Below are 22,178 nucleotides of genomic sequence, written 5' to 3' on the forward strand. Positions count from 1 at the left end.
AAGGAGGATTAACCCCTTGAGATGAAACAAGAGGGTCCTCCATTATTTCAAATCAAGAATGAACTAAACAGCAGATCAGAGATCAAAGACACAGGCAGCATTACAACCTCAGTATACTGTATATAGTCAATGATTACCACACACACACACACACACACACACACACACACACACACACACACCCTCCAAGCACAAACCCCTCTACAGACATGAAGTAAAGACAACCACAGGTCTGAACTAATGAACAAACATGACTGAAAAACTAAAATAAAATATATACATAATCAGTGAGAGCAGAAGTCAAGGAAACACAATTAGTAACAAATGTTCTGAAAATAATCAGATATGTTACACTAAGTTTATTTTTCCTGGTGATTATAGTAATTTGCCTCAGTTGGATATCTAGACTGAACGTATTCTAATTTTGTTTTTTATCTGTTTAGGAAACATGCAATTTTATAGATTTGGATTAGAAGTTTATATATTCATAAAACAGTTGAGAACAATTAAGAAATTGGTTCAAAACAAAAGTAGCCATACAAGAATATGTTGGAATGGTTAGGCTTTATTTTTGCTATGTTAAAGTGCTCAAATAAATAAATAAATTATAGCAGATTAACATCTTTCCAATTTTTTTTAACAGGATGTTGAACTGTTTGTTCCCCAGATCAGGACTGAATAAGCAAAAAAAAACCATATTTATTATATTTTGGAATCTTTAGAAGTGGCACTAAAACTTCCTAAATTATACAAATATTTTCATTTTCTGCTTCAAAGCTTTTTTTTTTTCTGATATGAGCAGAAGGAAAGGTGTGTCTGTGTACAATTCCCTGCCCACACTTGATTCACAAAATGTAATTTAGTTAGGGCTGAATGGTTAATTGCAAATGCAATTAAATTGTGATGTGACAAAAGGAGATTTTCTAATCGTAAAGGCAGCGAGTGGTTAGCACAATGCTAATATACATGGAAAAACCCATAGGGATGCTAATGTTAATATTGCCAATTACATTCTTACAAATTATGAATTAGGAATGTGCCAAATGATTACATTTGGAGTCTAATAAAAAGTGAAAACTGCCATTAATCAAATAAATACAGATGTTTTAGTAAAGCTAGAAAACCATAAGAGACTTTAACTCCACTGAGTTTTGGCTAGCAGCTATGGCTGCAACTGAACTACGGAAGCTCTGCGTGGACAAGACGTCAAAAACTCTAAACACAAAAAACTTTTATAAACGGGACACACTTCTTTCCTAGCCTGGCTTGCCAGACTAGTCCTCTGTTTAATTCTGCAAGAATTCTAACTGAGTCAGCCAATCAGCACTGTGTGTGTGTGTGTGTGTGTGTGTGTGTATATATATATATATATATATATATATAGTTTTGTTTTGCTTCCGTTAGTTGAAAAATGTGAGAAAAGCCCCTAGAGAAAATAATCGTCAATTAAATCGCAATTGCAATATTGAAGAGAATAGCAATTGGATTACTTTCCAGAATCGTTTAGCTTTGCAAGTAAAAGGCGCAATAAAGCAATCAAAACGTAAACGATGAAGAAATGTAAAGAAGTTCAATTACTGAGATTATAGTGCTCTCCTGTGATATCACAATACATCATTAAATATCCAAATTGTCTGCAGATGAAAAACAAACACTAAATGTTTCTAGATCATTAGTACATGCTTATTTGCCTGTCACGTATTTATTTACGTGTTGATTCAGTCGAGTGTCTAATGAGCTGATTAAGCCCTAAACACAGTGGGAGGAGAACTGTGTTTGCTCTCAAGCCAAACTGGTAAGTAAGTTCCCCCCCCCCCCCCCCCCCCCCCCCCAAAAAAAAGAAAACGCCCAGCACGGCCCACAAGCTTTTAAGTAAAGGTTCCTATTTTGCTGCTGTAGTGAGCGAAAGCAAAGTAAATCAGCTCTGGCAGCTTGAGGAACTTCTCCACCTATCTGTAGCTGTAGCCCCTTGCCTGCACAGGAATTGTGTGTGGCTCTATGGTGCACGTGGCTTGGGCGTGAACAGCCCCTGGCAGCATTAATTAAACTCCGAGACAGTGAAACCTTTGTGTGTGAGACTAATGGCTGCTGGACATAACTACCTTGACCTAATTTAGTTTATGACTTTGACCATTTTTAGTGGACTTTAATCTTTTTTGTCTCATTAATGAATTCTCTCTTTGAGAAGATGAACAGGTTATAATTTCCCTCCTGGAACAGCTCTTCTTTGTCTTTCATGATTTCTGTCTTATTTTGGGTCTCTTAAAGCAACAGAAAACAGCTCAAGTTTTAGCACCCCTTTGCAAACAGATCACGTGGGATTACTATTGACTATTCTAGGCTACCTGTTGGGATTTTGTTTAAAAAGCATAATAAAATGCATTTTTAGTTAGTAAACACCTTCCTCCGTAGAAATAAATGCACTGGGGTGAATTGGAACCCATCCATGGTCTGTGGTTGGAGGGACCAGTGACACGAGTGTTCGGAAGCCTCGCTTTCGTCACTGTGCCCCAGGGCAGCTGTGGCTACGTTATGGCTCATCACCATCAGTGTGCGAATGTGTGTGTGTACGAGTGAAAGACTGGATGTGTTGTGAAATTACTTTGCGGGGGTGGGGGGGTGAGGGGGTTCTAGAACACCAGAATGCGCCATACAGATACAAGCCGTTAAAAACGTATACTTTTATTACGTGGTGGGTCGGGGTGAAAACACGAGTGCACGGCGAGGAGGAGAGGAAAACAGTTCAGTTTCACGACAGTGATGTAAAACGGACACTAGGGGGTGTTAAAGCGAGCTAAAATTATCCAGTGTTCCCTTTAAGAGATGCTCCACCCTTGGTTATGCATTACTTTACGTTCAACAACAGTGGTGTGACGGCCATTAACCCTCAGCAGGGCCACTGGGTGTCTGCATTCATTAATGCATGAACATTAGCCACACAGAGAGAATTGAAGTGTCTGGTGTGAAGTTTACACAAAGCACAAACTGTGACTCTGTGCAGCAGTGGACAGTTGCCGCTTGTGTAGGGCTCCGGCTGATATGGTAATATCACTAATTGCTGCCTAATTAGATGCGAGTCAGTGAGTCGTGTTTTAATACTCTTCAGGGATCGTTACAGGAGGAGAGGAAATTCATCACTTCTGATGAATGACAGTCAGGTCAGCAGGAATTTCACCATCAAGAGCGAAGGACTGACGGGAAGATGTAGGAGAGCGCCAAACTAATGGTTTTGTGCGCTGCGGTGGTGTTACTTAAGTAGAATCATTTCCAGCGTGCTGCAGAGCTGCATCACAAGTTAATCACGCATTAATAGGAGATTTAACGTTCACCACCAGCAGGAGACTGAAGCCAGTAAGCCCTGAAAGGGTGAAAATTAGGGCTGTATGTTGGCGTAAAGGAGCAACTGATGATGATTGTAAATTACTAATAATCTGCTTTTAAATTGCATGGTCAGTGTTGGGTTTTTAACTGAGAAGGAGAAGAAGTACAGAAGAGACACGAAAGGTCGGTTCCTGCTGGAGTCGTTACTTGAATGGCAGGGGTTTGATGCATTTCCACCGGAGGGGGTATGAACGAGAGTATTGTTGTTGTACATGCTGCACAGTGAGTTTATACCCACCACCTGTAGTTTTCATGACTCGAAAAAAGACGAGTAAACATTTTTTTCCTAAGTTTCAAGTTGGATTTTCATTACAAGTGTTTAACTTCTCTTTACGTGCTTGTTCATCTCTTACCTTCTTTTTTTTCTCTCATTTGACTTTGACACATCGGCTCTGTTTTTGCCTGCGACGAACATCCCAGGAAGGTGTTGTGTTGTTTTTACTTTTCTAAAGCAGCGCCAGGCGTACGTCGTCTCTGTTCATTCTCAAAGTCATTTGGGTTGTTTGTATTGTTCTTCCCAGCCGGGGTGAGGTGGTGGAGACAAAGGCAGATGTGTCCCTGTTTGTTTTTGAAGTGTCAGAGTTGAGTCTTGCATGTGTGTGTGTGTGTGTGTTTTGTTTCCTTGTGATGTTGCTTGTGTTTGGGTGTTTCATTTCCCCCATGTGTTGTCTCTGTTTGTGGTCCACAGGTCCTCCGCTGCATTGTTCATCCTCCTCCTCCTCCCCTGTTGAGCAGCTCCCATACCCTCCCCCTTCCATTGCAGCCAATGAGAACCAGGGAAGGTTGCTAGGTAACTGTGCGGCTCAGCCAGCCCAGGACTCTGACTCTGAGGATGAGTTTGGCCCCAATTCATTCTTAGTTAAAACGGGCTCAGGGAACCTGTGCGCTCCTGCCTCTGCAGCTGCTGATGGTGAGTTGGTTTTTCAAACTGCTGTTGCTTTTGTGGAGGTTGGACCTCCTCCTGCTCCTGGATGTGTTGTGTTACAGGTCATGCAGATGGCTACGGGCAAGATAATGTCCCCCTCCTTTTTTTAAATTATTCTCCTAAGCAGCATGAGAGAGATTTGAAACTTTTCAATCGATGCATAGCCTCGGGAAATTCACATAACTCTGAAGCGGGGTCGGGAGAGTTCAGAGAACAGTTTCGGTTCAGCCAGAGAGAATTGTCACTGATATTTCTTTTTCAGTTTCAATTTTTCAGAACCAACTAGCTTCCCTCTGTAGAGTTTTCCGAAACAAACAGCCTCCGCAGCTCACACAGCAAGGATAAGGTGGAAATGGAGACGAGTTTACTTCCTACCAGGTTCGGCGCCGAGCCTGCTGCATCATCACTTATCCCAGAGGGGCCCAACTCCTCAGAAACTAGATTAGAAACAGCGTCATGAAGAATGCTGGGGGTTGTTTTTTTAATCCAGATATGACACTTGACTTTGATAAGTTCTGAAGACTCCTGATGTGGTTTCTCATTAATTAGGGCCTCATTTTTTATCTTTTGCGTGAAGCAGTCCCTCCTGCTGTTGACTTAACACTTATTCATACTGACAGAATGACATTTGTGCTCAAAGTGTAAACATGGTGTTGGCAGTTGACAAAAATAATTAGCGACTGTAATATCCTGTGTTTACTAAGTAAAAGTGTGTAATGTTGTGTGATACACCCTGGCATAAGTTGTGCTGCCAGGAAGCGCAGCTTGGCTGTTCAAAGGTGTAAACGTGTGTTGTAAATGTAGTTGTTTCATGCATTTGCTACTATATTGTGACTGGAATCATATTTTAACTTTTTCATATTTTTAAATCATTTTCTTGAACCAGTATGTGCTAAAATGACCCTTTGCTGGGTGATTGAAAGGCCATCCTTTCCCTACTCCCCCCCCCCCCCCCGGGGCCAAAGTATTCCACTTGCAACTTCAGAGTTGCTGGTCTGGTCTGTTGGACTGGTTCCAGCATGTTTTAGATGATTAACACAGCTGATTTAGTGATGAACTGCTCCTGTAGACACCAACGAAGGCTTGGGAGACATTTCCGCTGTTAGATTAAAACAAACATAAAATGTTTTGCTTTTGGTTTTACTGAAGTGGACACCACAGGGTGCTAAATGCCCAAAGTGCCATGTCTGCCTTTTAAGGATCTTGTGTATTTATGCATCAGAGGGGGTGCCGTCTGCTCTTTTAGAGACACTTTAGTGAGAAAGCATGACAACAATAAGTATTTCAAATTTTACCAAATAATTACTTGACAAAGATTCAGGTACAGGTGCTTTAGATACAACAGCCTTTCAATGAGTTTCAAAATGTAACAATTTTGTGAAAAATACATTGAGATCCTAGTAGGGCTGGGCGATATGGCCTAAAATCAATATCACGATTGAGGATTTCACCTTGATAATGCTAAATGGACGATAACTACAGGTATGCGCAGAAAACAAGTTGTCAACTGAATGGGGCTGTCACATGTATTAAGTTGAGTCACATTTTTACGTGACTCAATGTGGTACAGCTTCTTAAAGGGACTTGAACGTTGCCAACCTACACACATCTTTTCATTTTTTTTTATTAATCACATTTATCGACATTGAAAAATTCTCGATAAGAGTCAGAAATTTTGATAACGATACATTTTCGATTTATTGCCCAGCCCTATTTATATTGTCTCAGCACCTCATTTAAACAAAATTATCACAAAAAAAAATCTACTTATTGGTTAGACTCTGCTTTCAGCAGGGGGGACACGAGGGGGCCAAGCTTGTTCTCAGGGTGGCATCGGCCCACCCTGACTGCCCCTAGAACCACCCCTGCTTTTGGGCTAATTAATCCCATCAAATTTGCTTTATGAACATAGTTCTGTGTTTCAACATGACGTTTGACTGCTTTTACTTTCCGGTGGAGTAAAACCAGCATACATGATTTAGGTAATTGATGGAGCTTACACGTCAACTAGCCAAAAGGTTGAATTATACCAAACATCCAAAGTGTCCCGGTTGCTGTCTCGGAACACCCGGAGAAGGAGATATTAATCCTGCTGCAAATCCTGCTAATTCCTCAGTAGCTGCTCGGCGGTCACCCAGCAGTGGCACAGCGGCCTGAAGGGGAAACGGGTGGAGGGAACGGCCTTTTCCACACCGCATTTCTTTCTCACAACAATGATGGCCATTTGCATTGGTAGATCGTTTAGTTTAGCTTGGGGCTGTCAGCGAGGGATAAGAGAAGGAATTTCTGCAGCCTGGGTAGCTAATTCTGGGCTTTAGGAAGCCTCGAATAGGTGGCAAAGTAAAACATTTATCCTGAAACAGAAGCAGAACCTTTCTGCATTCGTATATCAGCAACATGACTATCTGCAGTAGAAGAAGTTTAAATGAAAAGAAACATGGATTTAATGAGAAATTGTTGATTTTAAATGATTAAAAATTAGAAAATAATAAAGCATCTTTTTAATATGGGCTACTAATCTGTGAAAAATAATGTTTTTTTGATTATTAGTTCCAACTAATTCTATATATCAAAGTCAAGTTAAACACAATTTTTATCAATTATTCCAAAAATGTTTAAACTTGCTGTTCTCACCTTTTTGCAGGTGTTTCATATGTAATGATGCTGTTTTAGCATGGATTAAAGTGAAATGTGTGTAAATTTATGATGATCTAATTACAATTTGATAAAGAATTTATACAAAAAGAGCCTCCAAGCTTTGTTCAACTATTCCATATCATGAGTTTGATAACTGCATAATTTTTCCACACCTCATCCCAATATTTAGCAAGCTCCGTGACTTTGTTTATTCAATTCTGGTTATCTTTCATTTTAGATAAAGAAAATACCCCTTTTCACTCCACTGAGCAGCAAAATGTTCTTTCCTTTGTGTCACATAATAAATGCAGCTAAATAAGTCTATCAGTCTGGATGAGTTTCACCAGGATGGAATGACTTGATTGAAAGTTGTTCAGTGTGAAACTGTGACATGCGGTTATATGAATCAGATATTCACAAGTGATAAAACTCGTCTGAGGTGACAAAATTAGAGGAAGGTGTAAGATCTGTCTTGCAGAGGTGTTGTCAAAAGTTTTAGGTAAACATTCAAATTCTTAAAAGTTTGATTTGAGATGAAAAATGTTGCTTAATGCAGAAATTTAAAGTCTGTGCCCATACAGAATCGTGTTCCAGAATGTTAGTTATGCATGCATGTCGTTGGCTGGAATTACACAGGCAAAAAAGAAAATTAAAGAGTGGTTTTAAAGGGCTCTTTGATATGCAGGTCAGCTATAAAAAAATAAATTAAATAAAGCCACGTTACCTATGCTGTGCAGGAAAATGTGACTTTATTTTCAGTAAACAAGAACAGAAAATGTGCATGCAGCAAATAAATGGTTTATAGTAGATGTTTTGCACGGAAAACAGGTGGTTTTTATCACTCCAGATTATATTCGCCCAAGGTCGTCTTAGAGCCCACATACGGGACTTAAAATGTTCTGCTGGATTTTGAACAAGTGAAATGTCTCAGCAGCATATCATTATCCACATTAGTAGCCTCCAAGGCAGCAGCGTTTTTTCTTTTATTTATTTTTTTCTGCGGGGTGAGGGGAGTCCTGTTTTCATTTCGAAGAAGTCTAAGCTAAGGCTGATGAGGCTGCTCGCTGAAGCCTGCAGTCCTATTGTCAAGCATGTGTTTCTCCGTGGCCTTCGGCTTTCTCTGAGGGTCTTCTTCCTGGGGAGGCTGCCAGTTAGAACCCGCTGCCATGCTGAGCTGCAAGATTTCAGACACTGCAGCCTTCCTGCATTAGCATCTCTTAATGCAAAGCAGCATGGGGTCGGCCGGGATTGGCTTTCAGTGCGGTCGGACACCCTGGTGAAAGGGCCACCTCACCACCACCTTGCAGCTGACCAAGCAGGAATGCTTGTGCCGGGCAGAAGGAGTAAGCTCGGAGACGTGACTGTGTGGATTTCAAATAAGTCTTCATTTGAACTGGCTAATCACCCCCCTGCGTCTGCGAAGATGGGGAAACGTGGTTAAAAGAGGTCAGACTAGAAAGTGATTTAGTTACAGACGCCGCGAGGAATGAAACTGAGGCTGAATAATGATTTCATGAGCAGCACATGGCACTTGCATGCTAAGGCTTTGGTTCATCTGAATACGTGAGATTTTAGTTTCGAGTCGAAATACCAAAATAAATAATTTTCATAAAGTTTGGGTTCGTAGCATGGCGTCATCAATAGAGAAGACTTTGACATTTGAACGGCTATAGGGAGCCTAAAAGACCGGGCTGGGTGGCATTGGTCTGGGTCTCGCACCGGTAGTGTTCATTCACAAACACTTCTTAGGAACGGGCAAATCTCAGGGTGAGGCAAAAGATGTGCAGAAAAGTTTGTGGTGTCTCCCATAAACAAAGGTAGCCATGAGTGTGTGTGTGTTCCTCAGCAGTGAAAAACGATCAACAGAGCTGTCCTAGCTTCCGTCTGTGGCTTGCATGGTGAGGCGGAGGCTCCCTGTAACAGTAGGCATGAATTAGAGTCGGCCACTGAGTTGAGAGTGGGTGTGTTGGACCAGTTCAGCCTTTAAAAGTTACCCAGTCCGGTCTGTGCAGGCCCAGATGTGAAACTGCCATAAGACAGACCCATCTACTTCCAGACCATGGGTCCCCAACTGCCAAAAAAATTATTGGAAGTCTATGAGGGGACAAAAGTTATTTTCTGATCCTATTTGATATGCACAATGGATTTAACGTATGATGTTCGTGAATTTTCAAAAGAAATTTTGATGCCAAGAAGCTGCTTATTTTCCACAGCCGACAAAAGTTACTTTAGGACTTGCTCATCTCAACAAATTTACATCTTCAAACTGAGCGTTAACTTTGTTGCTTTTGGAGACTCTGGATCACATTATCTTATTAATTTGCTCCCTGTTCTCTCACTGCCGTGCGTGTCCTCAAACTCCGCTCTCACACAAACACACTCGCCGCTATCTCCTCCCATTAAGCAGCTGTGCGGGAGCGCCATGCTACAGGCGAAGATGCTTACTCAACAGCATCCAGCGTGAAAATAAATCGCGCATGCGGGAAGCCACCACTGGCTGATTCCACTCACCAATAAGAGGCAGTAGGCTTGAATTTCAGCCAGCCAATCAGTGTGTAACCTCAGTCCCAGTCACACCGCAGAGGAAGAGGTCTGAAAAAGAAGTCACCTCGGATTGGAAATTGCATATCTGGCCCAGGTGTGAAACCAAATTCCGGTCATGAACCCAACCATACTGACCCATATGTGTGAGCACCATTAAGTTCCCTATATTTCCCTTTCCTGCACCCCCTCCTCTTTGGAGGGAGCAGAAAGCTACACCTCATACCGCCTACTAGCCTTAAAGCGCCAACAGACAATGTGTTTGATGTGTTCCTGCTCAGACATGCCTTTTTCTAAATGCCAAATTATCTCCTCGGACTTCATCGGGTTCTGCAGGAGCTGCTTATCACTAATTTGAATCAACTCTGCAGTGTTCAAACAGGGTTACATCTAAAACTAGTAAGAATCTAGCACTCGATCAGGGCTAACGCTACAACAGGTTAAAACAATAGTTTGATGTCGGCCTAGCTGAAAGTTGAACGCTACGCTAATCACTTAGCTCCAACACACAAAAGATAAATCCCTTTTTGTTCCCCTCTCTCCTTTTCCACTTGAAGGTTTGACTGAAAATGTAAATCAGGTCGAGTTAGCATTTAAGCTAGGTTGGTGTGCTAAGCTGACCCCGTAGTGCATGCTGGGGACTAAGGTACATTCTTGTGGAAACAAATGCCAAATAAATATTAATGATTTGTTTTGCTGCAGAGACTAAAAGGAGAGATTGATGGGAAATATAAATGATGAGAGATTAGTCGCGTTTGAGCTTTTTGAAGTTACTTTAAAATTTTTAACTACTCACCCCAGCTTTAATGCAACTCACCTATCATCTGGACTCAGCAGGATGAACAGTTTGGTGACTTTTCAGAGACCTGGGCTAACACATTTAGATTACCTACAGATCTGCTTTGCATTGACACAAATTTAGATGCATTACTTTCATTGTATGATAATTGCCGACCATCTGTGCCTTCTAACAGAATCTTCAACCCCTTGATGGATATGCAGCAGAGTGACATGCAGAACAGAGCATACATAACCACTTGTCTTGTTCCTGCTAAGGCACCTCAGTGAATGACAGAAAATCTATTAGACCTTAGCAGAAAGAGAGAAGCATATGCCGGCACAGGTCTTAATGGATTTAGGTTAAAAACTGTGGCAGACTCTTCACAATGGTTAAGTAGGGAGTTGTATTTTTCTAAAAACAGCTCATCCTTTCTAACCAAGAGACTGGAGTTATATTTGCATTCTACAGACTCATTTGCCTCGTTTCCCCTCACCCCGCAGAAAGAAGCAGCGTAGAGCTGAGCTGTGTGTTGTTCCCCGTACCTGTTACCTCTCAAATGGTTGTAGGGAAGACAGCTACTATTCCCTTATGTCTTATACTTTCAGACGTTTTTATTCTTTTCTTTTTTTTAATGGTGTAAGAAACAGCAGAGCCAGCAGCGAGAGGCAGAAGCAGCTTTTGAGCCGGAACACAGTGCAGCTTCACTGCATTCATGACTAATTCCATTTGTATTTTTATAGACAAACGTTACTCAGCTGGAAATTTCACTTTTGTGATTAGCCACGGGGGATGTGGCAGTAAGTGAGATCTGGTGATTTATCTGGTCGCTGGATGGCTTTTGATTAATACTGTATCAAATGGCTGGCACCTCGGTGGGCTTATGGAGTGTTATAAGGCATGTCATATCGCTTCATATCACCAAGTGTGGCCATCAGGGTGGGGGATGTTATTCACTGCCCTTGACCAGAAATAGAATATCTCCCTAGACCCTCCATTAAATGTCAAATTCAGCCTCAATATGTGACTAAATGAGGCAACAATGAAGATTTTTTTACTAAAGAGAGTTTCTCCTGCAGATATCCGTTAACGTGCATATTTTGAAATAGGAAGGCCCCGATATGGATATTCTTTGGTCTCCAAACTGTCCCTAGCCATTTCAGATAGCGCACCTTCTGATATCAGTCTGATAATTTCATTGTTTTGTTTAAAGCTCTCGATCACTCGTGCTTTTCAGTAATTCAGCAGCGTACTCCAGTATGAATGAATGTCTTGCGGGTTCTCTGTAGAAAAAATTACTCTGGTGCTTCTGATTTTGGAAGTAGAAGTAATTCGGCAAAGTGTGTGTGTGTGGGGGGGGGGGGGAGCCAGGATTTAGAGTATTACTCATTAATATTCACAATATTTGAATATCTCACCTCTAATTGGCTAGCAGCAATGCTCTTCCACTGCCTCTATTGGCTTTGTAAAGTTGATGTTTTAAGTCTGAAGGAGTTCCACCCTGTCATGAAGTTGCTAATGCTAGCAGTTAGCTTCCGATAGCTTATACATGCACTGCACTCTCCTGGTTGCTGAATCAACAGCCTTCTCCAATCCCAAGCCAAGGTGGGTGTGTCCATAATTGCTAATTTTCTGTGCGACATAGATCTGTGTGGCTTTTTCTGACCCGAGCGTTTCCCCGTCTATTTTCTGTCAGCATCAATTTACTATTAAAAACTTTTTCCCAATGAAGTTGGTTGGTTGTTTGGTTGGTTACAAATATCAATATGTACAAGTTTCTTCAAAGCAGTGGTGTCCAGTCATAATCTTAGAGTGATCACCTTATTCCTAGCCCCCATTGGTCATTGCATGAAATAAGCAACCGACTTCCTGTCTGGCGTTTGTTTACATGGTGACACTTGCTGAAAATCCATGTTACTTTTCAGCCTCTGCTTTGCATAATTGGAACCCCCTTTGGTTTTAAATCAACATGTTTATCTCGCAACGCTAAAGCCCTACTGGTTGCAAGTGGAATTACAACAGTTGTAAACAGTCCTGCTGTAGCTCACACTAACAGTGAGCTAACACTAACATGAGATATCTAATACTAAAAAAAATTACACAAAGTAAAAAGTTCTACACTGTTGGACAAAAATATTACCAAACAAGTCCAGTAGCAACAAAGCCAGGTCACTATCAGTCCGTGATGTTTTAGCCTCTGTGTCAGCTTCCTCAAACTAGCATAGGCCACGCCGATGTTCACATACGTTTTAGCTCATTGCTTGGGCTCCAGATAATTTCCTCTTATTTTTATGTCCAGGCTCCACTGTGATGCCAACAGAAAAAGTAAGCTTTTCTTAGTCTTGCGCTTTTTATTGATGATCGGCAAACTGAAAATGCTGACAGCTTGCATTACAGCTAACAGCCAAACATCAGGTGAAGAGCGCCCTCTAGGACACTTACCCGCTCTACAAAACTATCAAGTGAGGTTTTTGGTCAGCAGAGGGCTGCAGAGAGGTGTCAGATTAAAAAAAAAAACTGGTGAAGTTTCTAACTCAACAATCACTGAGATCAATGCTAAAGCTTTAACTTAAGGTTGAAAAGAAAAACAACAACTACCTATTGTTACTTTAAACAATGGTGGAACAGCAACACTGAACAACCCATTGAATTGTTATTTAGAAATTATGGTATTTTTGTATAACATCCGAGTCTTAATTCATCAATAAAAGCACAATGATGCACAATCATTCAATACACAGCGAGCAGATTTTACCAACTTATCATCACAATCAAACTTCCTTGCAATGTATTGCATCAGGTGAATAATTAGCAATATAAAATGTAAGATTTTGTAAAACAGTAAAAATCACCTTGATTGACTGAATTTCTTACAAACTGGGCAGACTTTTAAAAGACTAATTAAAATATATTTTTTTCAACCAGAAGACGGATCTTCCTGTTGTTTCTCAGTGTGGGGGGTGAGGTCCTCGCTAATGAAGTAGATTTGCTTTAATTACTTGTCTGGAGAAGCATCAGGAGGCCTTAACCAGAGCATACATCTGTTAGGAAGAAAAATGAAACCCCCGCATTCACAGACTGAATGGATATCTGTAGGCCTCTGCTTTGAATACGACGTGAAAGTTTGGCTATTGTAGCGGCTCTCTCTTCTCTTGTCTCTCTGATAACAAATGAATCTCTTTTTCTTGGCAATTTCGTTGTGCAAAGCAGGTCAATAGAAAACCATTATTTCTTTTTCTATTCCTTGGGTAGAAGTGAATAATCGCAGCTGAATCACTGCATCTGTTGGGGTCGTGTTGCCTTGTGCATTGTCTCAGAGCTAGGTTTGTTTCTGTTTATGCTTTATTTCTATACAAGTACAACAATAACTACTTTACCTGGCTGTGGAGGGTAAACAAGCTTTAAACAACCTAGCACGCATGCTGTTGGGCAAGGAAATAAAAGTGATTGTCTTAAGTTGTTCTTTACAGCACGTCCTGCTGCGTTTTAGAAGGGTGGTGTTTTATATGCAAATTAGGAAAGTAAACACACATATTAAAAGGTAGACGAATTTAGAATAAAAGTGTCTTTGTTTCCAGTGAGAAATAACAGTCATGTGTTATACCACCAGTTCAAAAGAAAAAGCCACATTAAGGCAAAATACGCAAGTAGTAATGCCATATATACCTTTTTAATTTTCATTACAATCCTATTTATATCCTATTTATATGAAATTGCATTAGTCAAAAGTTGTTTGCTCCTCCTTGAACCGTCACCTTATCGTGGTGGAGGAGTTTGAGTGCCCTAATGATCCTAGGAGCTATGTTGTCTGGGGCACTTAGTGCCCCTGGTAGGGTCTCCCATGACAAATTGGTCTTAGGTGAAGGGTGAGACAAAGAACGGTTCGAAGGATCTTTCATGGCGGTGAAAACGAAGAGTCGGAGTACCCGGCCCGGAGGGTTACCGGGGTCCCACCCTGGAGCCAGGCCTGGGGTTGGGGCCCGTGAGCGAGCGCCTGGTGGCCGGGCTTTCGCCCATGGGGCCCGGCCGGGCCCAGCCCGAACCGGATACATGGGCTCGTCCAACTGTGGACCCACCACCTGCAGGAGGAACATGAAGGGTCCGGTGCAATGTGAATCGGGTGGCAGACCAAGGCGGGAGCCTTGGCGGTCCAATCCCCGGACAAGAAAACTAGTTTTTGGGACATGGAACGTCACCTCGCTGGCGGGGAAGGAGCCGGAGCTTGTGGCAGAGGTTGAGCGGTACCGGCTAGATATAGTCGGACTCACCTCGACACATTGCATTGGCTCTGGAACCCGAGACCTGGAGAGGGGTTGGACACTCTACTTTGCTGGAGTTGCTCCGGGTGAGAGGCGGAGGGCTGGGGTTGGCTTTTTGTTAGCCCCGAGACTCTCTGCCTGTGTGTTGGGGTCTACCCCGGGGGACAAGAGGGTAGCTTCCTTGCGCCTTCGGGTCGGGGAACGGGTCCTGACTGTTGTTTGTGCTTATGGGCCAAATATCAGTTCAGAGTACCCACCCTTTTTGGAGTCCCTGGGACGAGTGCTAGATAGTGCTCCATCAGGGGACTCCATTGTCCTGCTGGGGGACTTCAATGCTCACGTGGGCAATGACAGCTTGACCTGGAGGGGTGTGATTGGGAGGAACGGCCCACCTGATCAGAACTCGAGCGGTGTTTTGTTATTGGACTTCTGTGCAAGCCGCAGTTTGGCCATAACGAACACCATGTTCGAACATAAGGATGCCCACCGGTACACTTGGTACCAGGGCAGCCTAGGTCACAGGTCGATGATAGATTTTGTAGTCGTATCATCTGACCTGCGGCCGTATGTTTTGGACACCCGAGTGAAGAGAGGGGCGGAGCTGTCAACTGATCACCACCTGGTGGTGAGTTGGATCAGATGGCAAGGGAACATGCCGCGTAGACCTGGCAGACCCAAACGCATAGTGAGGGTCTGCTGGGAACGCCTGGCAGAAGAACCTGTCAAGACGGTCTTCAACTCCCACCTCCGGCAGAGCTTTGACCACGTCCCGAGAGCAGTGGGGGACATTGAGTCCGAGTGGGCCTTGTTCCACTCTGCGATTGTCGAGGCGGCTGTTGCTAGCTGTGGTCGTAAGGTGGCCGGTGCCAGTCGTGGTGGCAACCCCCGTACCCGCTGGTGGACACCAGAGGTTCGGGGAGCCGTCAGGCTGAAGAAGGAGGCCTACAGGGCGTGGCTGGTCTGTGGGTCTCCGGAGGCAGCAGACAGGTACCGGATAGCCAAGCGGGGTGCAGCAGTGGCAGTTGCCGAGGCAAAATCTCGGGCGTGGGAGGAGTTTGGTGAGGCCATGGAGAAAGACTATCGATCGGCTCCAAAGAGGTTCTGGCAAACTGTCCGGCGCCTCAGGAGAGGAAGGCAGCAACTCGCTCACACTGTTTACAGTGGGGATGGGGAGCTGCTGACGTCAACTGAGGCTATAGTCGGACGGTGGAAGGAATACTTTGAGGAGCTCCTCAATCCCACCAATGCGCATTCCGAGGAGGAACCAGAGCTGGGAGGCCTGGGGATGGACTGTCCGATCTCGGGGGCAGAAGTTGCTGAGGTAGTCAAACAACTACACAGCGGCGGAGCCCCGGGGGCGGATGAGGTTCGTCCTGGGTATCTCAAGGCTATGGATGTTGTAGGGCTGTCATGGTTGACACGTCTCTACAACATTGCGTGGTCATCGGGGGCAGTTCCTAGGGAGTGGCAGACCGGGGTGGTGGTCCCCATCTTTAAGAAGGGTGACCTGAGGGTGTGTTCCAACTATAGGGGGATCACACTCCTCAGCCTCCCTGGAAAGGTCTACGCCAAGGTACTGGAGAGGAGGGTCCGATCGATAGTTGAATCTCAGATAGAGGAGGAGCAATGTGGTTTTCGTCCTGGCCGTGGAACTGTGGACCAGCTCTATACCCTTGCAAGGGTGATGGGGGGGGCATGGGAGTTTGCCCAACCAATCCACATGTGCTTTGTGGATTTGGAGAAGGCTTATGACCGTGTCCCCAGGGGCACCCTGTGGGGGACGCTCCAGGAGTATGGGGTGGGTGGCTTTCTGTTAAGGGCCATTCAGTCCCTTTACCAGAGGAGCGTGAGTTTGGTCCGCATAGCCGGTAGTAAGTCGGACCTGTTCCCAGTGAGGGTTGGACTCCGCCAGGGCTGCCCTTTGTCACCGGTTCTGTTCATCACTTTTATGGACAGAATTTCTAGACGCAGCCGTGGTGTGGAGTGTGTCGAGTTTGGTGGCAGGAGAATCTCGTCTCTGCTTTTTGCGGATGATGTGGTCCTCCTAGCTTCATCCAGCTCTGACCTTCAGCTCTTGCTGGGTAGGTTCGCGGCCGAATGTGAAGCGGCTGGGATGAGGATCAGCACCTCCAAATCTGAGACCATGGTTCTCGACCGGAAAAGGGTGGCTTGCCACCTCCGGGTCGGGGGAGAGGTCCTACCTCAAGTGGAGGAGTTTAAGTATCTCGGGGTCTTGTTCACGAGTGAGGGTAGGAGGGATCGGGAGATCGACAGGCGGATTGGTTCGGCGTCTGCAGTGATGCGGACGCTGAGCCGATCTGTCGTGGGGAAGAGGGAGCTGAGCCAGAAAGCCAGGCTCTCGATTTACCGGTCGATCTACATCCCAATCCTCACCTATGGTCATGAGCTTTGGGTAATGACCGAAAGAACGAGATCGCGGATACAAGCGGCCGAAATGAGTTTCCTCCGTAGGGTGGCCGGGCTCAGCCTTAGAGATAGGGTGAGGAGCTCGGACATTCGGGAGGGACTCGGAGTAGAACCGCTGCTCCTCCGGATCGAAAGGAGCCAGTTGAGGTGGTTTGGGCATCTGGTCAGGATGCCTCCTGGACGCCTCCCCGGGGAGGTGTTTCGGGCATGTCCTGCCGGCAGAAGGCCCCCGGGTCGACCCAGGACACGTTGGAGAAGTTACATCTCCAATCTGGTCCGGGAACGCCTTGGGGTCCTGCCGGAGGAGCTGGTGGACAAGGCCGGGGAGAGGACGGCCTGGAGCTCCCTAGTTGGGATGCTGCCCCCGCGACCCGGACCCGGATAAGCGGAGGAAGACGACGACGAAAAGTTGTTTGGTGGTGCAGAAGTGATAGACCCCCCTAAAGCAGACCCGGACTCAGGGAGGGAGGCCATCTGCCCTGAGGGATGGGTGGGAAGTCAGGAAAGGTACACAAATGTTAAATCACCAAGCTGCTCTGGGAAAGAAAAATATAGGGGAAAGAAAAACACTAAAAGGTAATTACAACACCTACATACAGATCATTATGGGATACCTGCTGAAAAACAGCCAACCAGGTCAGATTGTTTTCTTTCGAAAATTGTTCAAAAAAAGTTTTGTTTTTAACGGTAACGTTTCAGCTACTCTGTTTTCCGAACCAAGTTGGAAGTTTTAGTAACATTTTACAATTAGGGTGCCTTTATTAACGGTCCTTAGTGGATTAAAAAACATTAATAAACAAAGGATTCCTTCATTAACATTCCTTATATTGTTAACTATTAGGTGTGCTTAATGATAGGACAAAGGGCTGAGGGGTGTCGTCTTAGTAATGCATTACTTAATATTAACAATAATATTAAACAGTCATTAATACTTTATGCAATATTTTATTAATACTCAATGGAGTAAATAATTCAAAGATACTTTATTAATCCCAGAGGGAAATTAAATAAAGAGACCCTTGTTGTAAAATGTTACCAAAATTTCACAGCCACTCATCCATCCATTTTCACCCGCTTATCCGGAGTCGGATTGAGAGGCCCAGACTTCCCTCTCCCCAGCCACTTGGGCCAGCTCCTCCGGGGGAATCCCAAGGCGTTCCCTGGCCAGGTGAGAGTCATAGTCCCTCCACCGTGTCCTGGGTCTACCTTTAGGGTTAGGGTTATCCTGACCAGATGCCCGAGCCACCTCAACTGGCTCCTCTCGATGTGGAGGAGCAGCGGGTCTACTCCGAGCCCCTCCCGAATGACTGAGCTTCTCACCCTATCTCTAAGGGAGAGCCCAGCCACTCTGCGGAGAAAACTCATTTCGGCCGCTTGTATCCACAATCTCGTTCTTTCGGTCACTACCCAAATCTCATGACCATAGGTGAGGGTAGGAACGTAGATCGACCGGCAAATTGAGAGCTTTTCCTTCTGACTCAGCTCTCTCTTCACCATGACAGCCCGGTACAACGCCCACATAACTGCAGATGCAGCACCGATCCGCCTATCGATCTCACACTCCAGTTTTCCCTCACTGGTGAACAAGACCCCGAGATACTTAAACTCCACTTGGGGCAGGACCTCATCCCTGACCCGGAGAAGGCATTCTACCCTTTGCCGAATCAAGACCATGGTCTCAGATTTAGTGGAGCTGATTCTCATCCAAGCTGCTTCACACTCGGCTGCAAACCGCTCCAGCGACAGCTGAAGATCACGTTCTGACGAAGCCAACAGGACCACATCATCTGCAAAAAGCAGAGACCTGATCCTTAGGCCACCAAAACGGATGCCCTCCACACCTTGGCTGCACCTAGAAGTCCTGTCCATAAAGGTTATAAACAGAATTGGTGACAAAGGGCAGCCTTGGCGGAGTTCAACTCTCACTGGGAACGAGCTCGACTTACCCCAAAATTCCACTACCACCGCTCCGCTCTGGCACGAACTCCGCAGCAAAATCGGTCCCGTTGTAGTCAATCAGAGCTGTTCCACTACTGCGGGCAGGCGGCGCACGCCGTTCCGCCATCCGGCAAAAATAGGATTGATTCTATTTTTGCCGGACGCTGGAGCACCTCCTCTGTCAATGGACAGAAATCACAACCGCCCAACAGGAAAGGGAGCAAGCACAACTTCCGTTAATTCACAATAAATCGATAAACAAAAAGCGTTTTTTGTTTCATATGCACCGGTTTAACAACTTTTAACAACTATCAATGGCGTCTGAACTTTAAATGCACAAAAATAAGCCATAAATACAGTTTCTACTATCAAAGTAGTCACACTTTGTTGATCCAACCATTGCTGATCTCTCAACACAAATGATGGGCAGATTAAACAGTTCATTTCGATGCTTCTCCCACACAACGGGTGTTTGGATCTAACTTCCGCGTTTATTGCTCGGACTGTATCGCAAGATCTCGAAAATCCCGCGCATGCCTGTTTGCGCACCTCAAGTCTCCGCACCGGAGCGGAGCCGTTGTAGAGCTGGTACCAGTAAAAATTGAGTTCGGAAGCGAGTGGCTGCTGAAGGCGAGGGCGGAGCGGAGGTAGTGGAATCTTGGGGTTACCCCAAAATTCCACTACCTCCGCTCCGCTCCGGCACGAACTCCGCAGCAAAAGTGGTCCCGTTGTAGTCAATCAGAGCTGTTCCACTACTGCGGCCGTGCGGCGCAGTGCGCCACCCGCCATCCGGCACGAATAGGATTGTTTCTATTTTTGCCGGACGCCAGAGCACCTCCGCAGTCAATGGACAGAAATCACAACCGCCCAACAGGAAAGGGAGCAAGCACAACTTCCGTTATTTCACAATAAATCGATAAACAAAAAGCGTTTTTTGTTTCATATGCACAGGTTTAACAAATTTTAACAACTATCAATGGCGGTTGAACTTTAAATGCACAAAAATAAGCCATAAATACAGTTTCCACTATCAAAGTAGTCACACTTTGTTGATCCAAACACTGCTGACCTCTCAACACAAATGATGGCAGATTAAACAGTTCATTTCGATGCTTCTCCCACACAACGGGTGTTTGGATCTAACTTCCGCGTTAATTGCTCGGACTGTATCGCAAGATCTCGAAAATCCCGCGCATGCCTGTTTGCCCACCTCAGGTCTCCGCACCGGAGTGGAGCCGTTGTAGAGCGGGTACAGTAAAAATTGAGTTCAGAAGCGAGCGGCTGCGGAAGGCGGGGGCGGAGCGGAGGTAGTGGAATTTTACTGCCGGAAATGCAGACCAAGCTCTGACACCGGTCATACAGGGACCTAACAGCCCATATCAGAGGGCCTGGTACCCCATACTCCTGGAGTACCCCCCACAGGGCACCCCGAGGGACGCAGTCAAACGCCTTCTCCCAATCCACAAAACACATGTAGACTGGTTTGGGCAAGTTAATAAAATACTTTTGTATATAGTTTTTTAAATCAAATAGATGAATGAATGAAAATTTCCAAATAGCTCTAAATTAATTATGCAACCTTTTGGCCTCAATTACTGATTAAAATTAAATGTATCAGACTGCATGTTGGAGAATAAGAGAAAAACACAATCAGATTGTGTAATAATTCATTTTGAAGAGTATTTTTTGTTGAAACCTTTAAACATATAGAGTATTAACATCCCAGAATAAAAACATGTTGGATAAATAAATTCCTTGTTGTCCTGCGTTTGCTTAATCACCACGCTGCAGGAATTATTTGTAAACGCATTCTGCAGGAATAATGCATTATTCCTAGTGAAATATTTCCCTGTGTATCCACGCTGTCTCAGTATCTAATTAGCATAACCTCATAAACGTCCTCTGGGCTCAGCTACATAGCTGAGCAGGAGGGAGGTCATCACCAACTGTGTGGTTTAACTCACACCGCCGTGCTGTTGAGCTGGATGGTGGCGAGTCTCAACTCCACGGTGACACTCGGCAACAAACCATTTGTCTTCTCAGATGCAGAATTCAGTTTTTCACAAGTTTCATTGCTTTTCCACGTGAATTTTTGTGCTTATTTATCAGAAATGCTCAATTTTTGTGCTTATTTATCAGAAATGCTCAAAATTAAATGTGAATGAGGATCATTTCCTCAATTTTTTGTTAATTGGCTTGATTTGAATAGAAAAATACAGAAAAACCATTTGTTAGCTTCATAGACAGAGGCGGGCTGGAGGACTAGGTGCAGCTCGTCTCATTTTTGTTCTGTTTTTTCTTGCTGAGCCGTTCATTAGCAGACTGCCTGCCTAATAACACAAAGTCCTCTGTGTTCACTCTTAACAAGCAGTGAAGCTTGATGCGAGCACGTTTTCTGCACAGCCAGTTATTCATCTCGAATGTTTATCAACCCCACCATGTTTGACACGTGTTGATGAAGGAGCCTCGTGGTCCTGACCCCGAAAAATCTGAAAGGAGTCTAAACTTGTTGACTGGCATGAGTGCGTATTGCTTTAATGGAGGGGTTGATTATAGAAAATAAGCCTTCTGTGTGTGCTTTCTGTGCTGTAAATTGGCAATTTAGTGTTGTGGATATCTGTGAAATAAAGGTGGCTCACTGCTATAAAGAAAAGCCACTGAGTAAAGCCAGGAGCTCATTGATTGATGAATGGCTTAGCAGACGTGGAAATAAATGGATATAGAGTGCAAACAGACACTGGTCCTCTATCTTGTGAAGTGCAGAGTATCAAATGGTGAGTATAGGACCACAGGGTTCATCTCTTCTATAGAGTTTGTAAAAGACAAAAGAAAGAGAGTTAATTTTCCAACCAAAAGCTCTGGGACGGTGAAACACGACCTCTGGCGTCGCTGCAGACGATCTGATAATGCCGTCCAGCTGAAAACAGTTCTTAAATCTGCTTCTAACGAGCTGCGGCAGTGACGAAAATGCAATTTAGCGTGAAGCAAGTCATCGTTTCTGAAAAGGAAATGCTCAAACAATCTTCTGTAGACTAAATGAGCGGCCAGAAAAGCCCTTTCAGAATTAGTCAGTTTCAGGAGGAGACCGGCTCGTTTGTTTACCCAGCAGCCAGCGTCTGATCCCAGTAAACCTACAGCCGTCTCCGTGGGAGGCAGAGAGCACCCAGTGGCAGAGATCAGTGTGGAGAAATAATAATGAGACCAATGTTTCATGTGAGGTCTTTTTTCCTTTGGAAGCTTGTCAGCTTGTGTAGTTTAGATGTTAATTTGTTTAGTAAAAACATGTCTGCGT

At 44.4% G+C, this 22,178-nt stretch overlaps 1 protein-coding gene across 10 annotated transcripts in view; it reads left to right on the top strand.

The window, feature by feature from the left end:
- Positions 1-22,178, top strand: part of tenm4 (teneurin transmembrane protein 4) — a 224,535-nt gene that overhangs the window by 80,777 nt on the left and 121,580 nt on the right. For 9 of the 10 annotated variants that reach the window (XM_054742618.2, XM_054742619.2, XM_054742620.2 and 6 more), the window contains exon 4: positions 4,070-4,291. The exons of the other annotated variant lie outside the window; for it this stretch is intronic. In XM_054742618.2, the coding sequence (XP_054598593.2) occupies positions 4,070-4,291 (222 nt within the window). The remainder of the gene's footprint in view (positions 1-4,069; positions 4,292-22,178) is intronic. 10 annotated transcript variants of the gene reach the window in all.

The sequence above is a fragment of the Nothobranchius furzeri genome, chromosome 13 (assembly GCF_043380555.1).
Source record: "Nothobranchius furzeri strain GRZ-AD chromosome 13, NfurGRZ-RIMD1, whole genome shotgun sequence".
Lineage (NCBI taxonomy): Eukaryota > Metazoa > Chordata > Actinopteri > Cyprinodontiformes > Nothobranchiidae > Nothobranchius > Nothobranchius furzeri.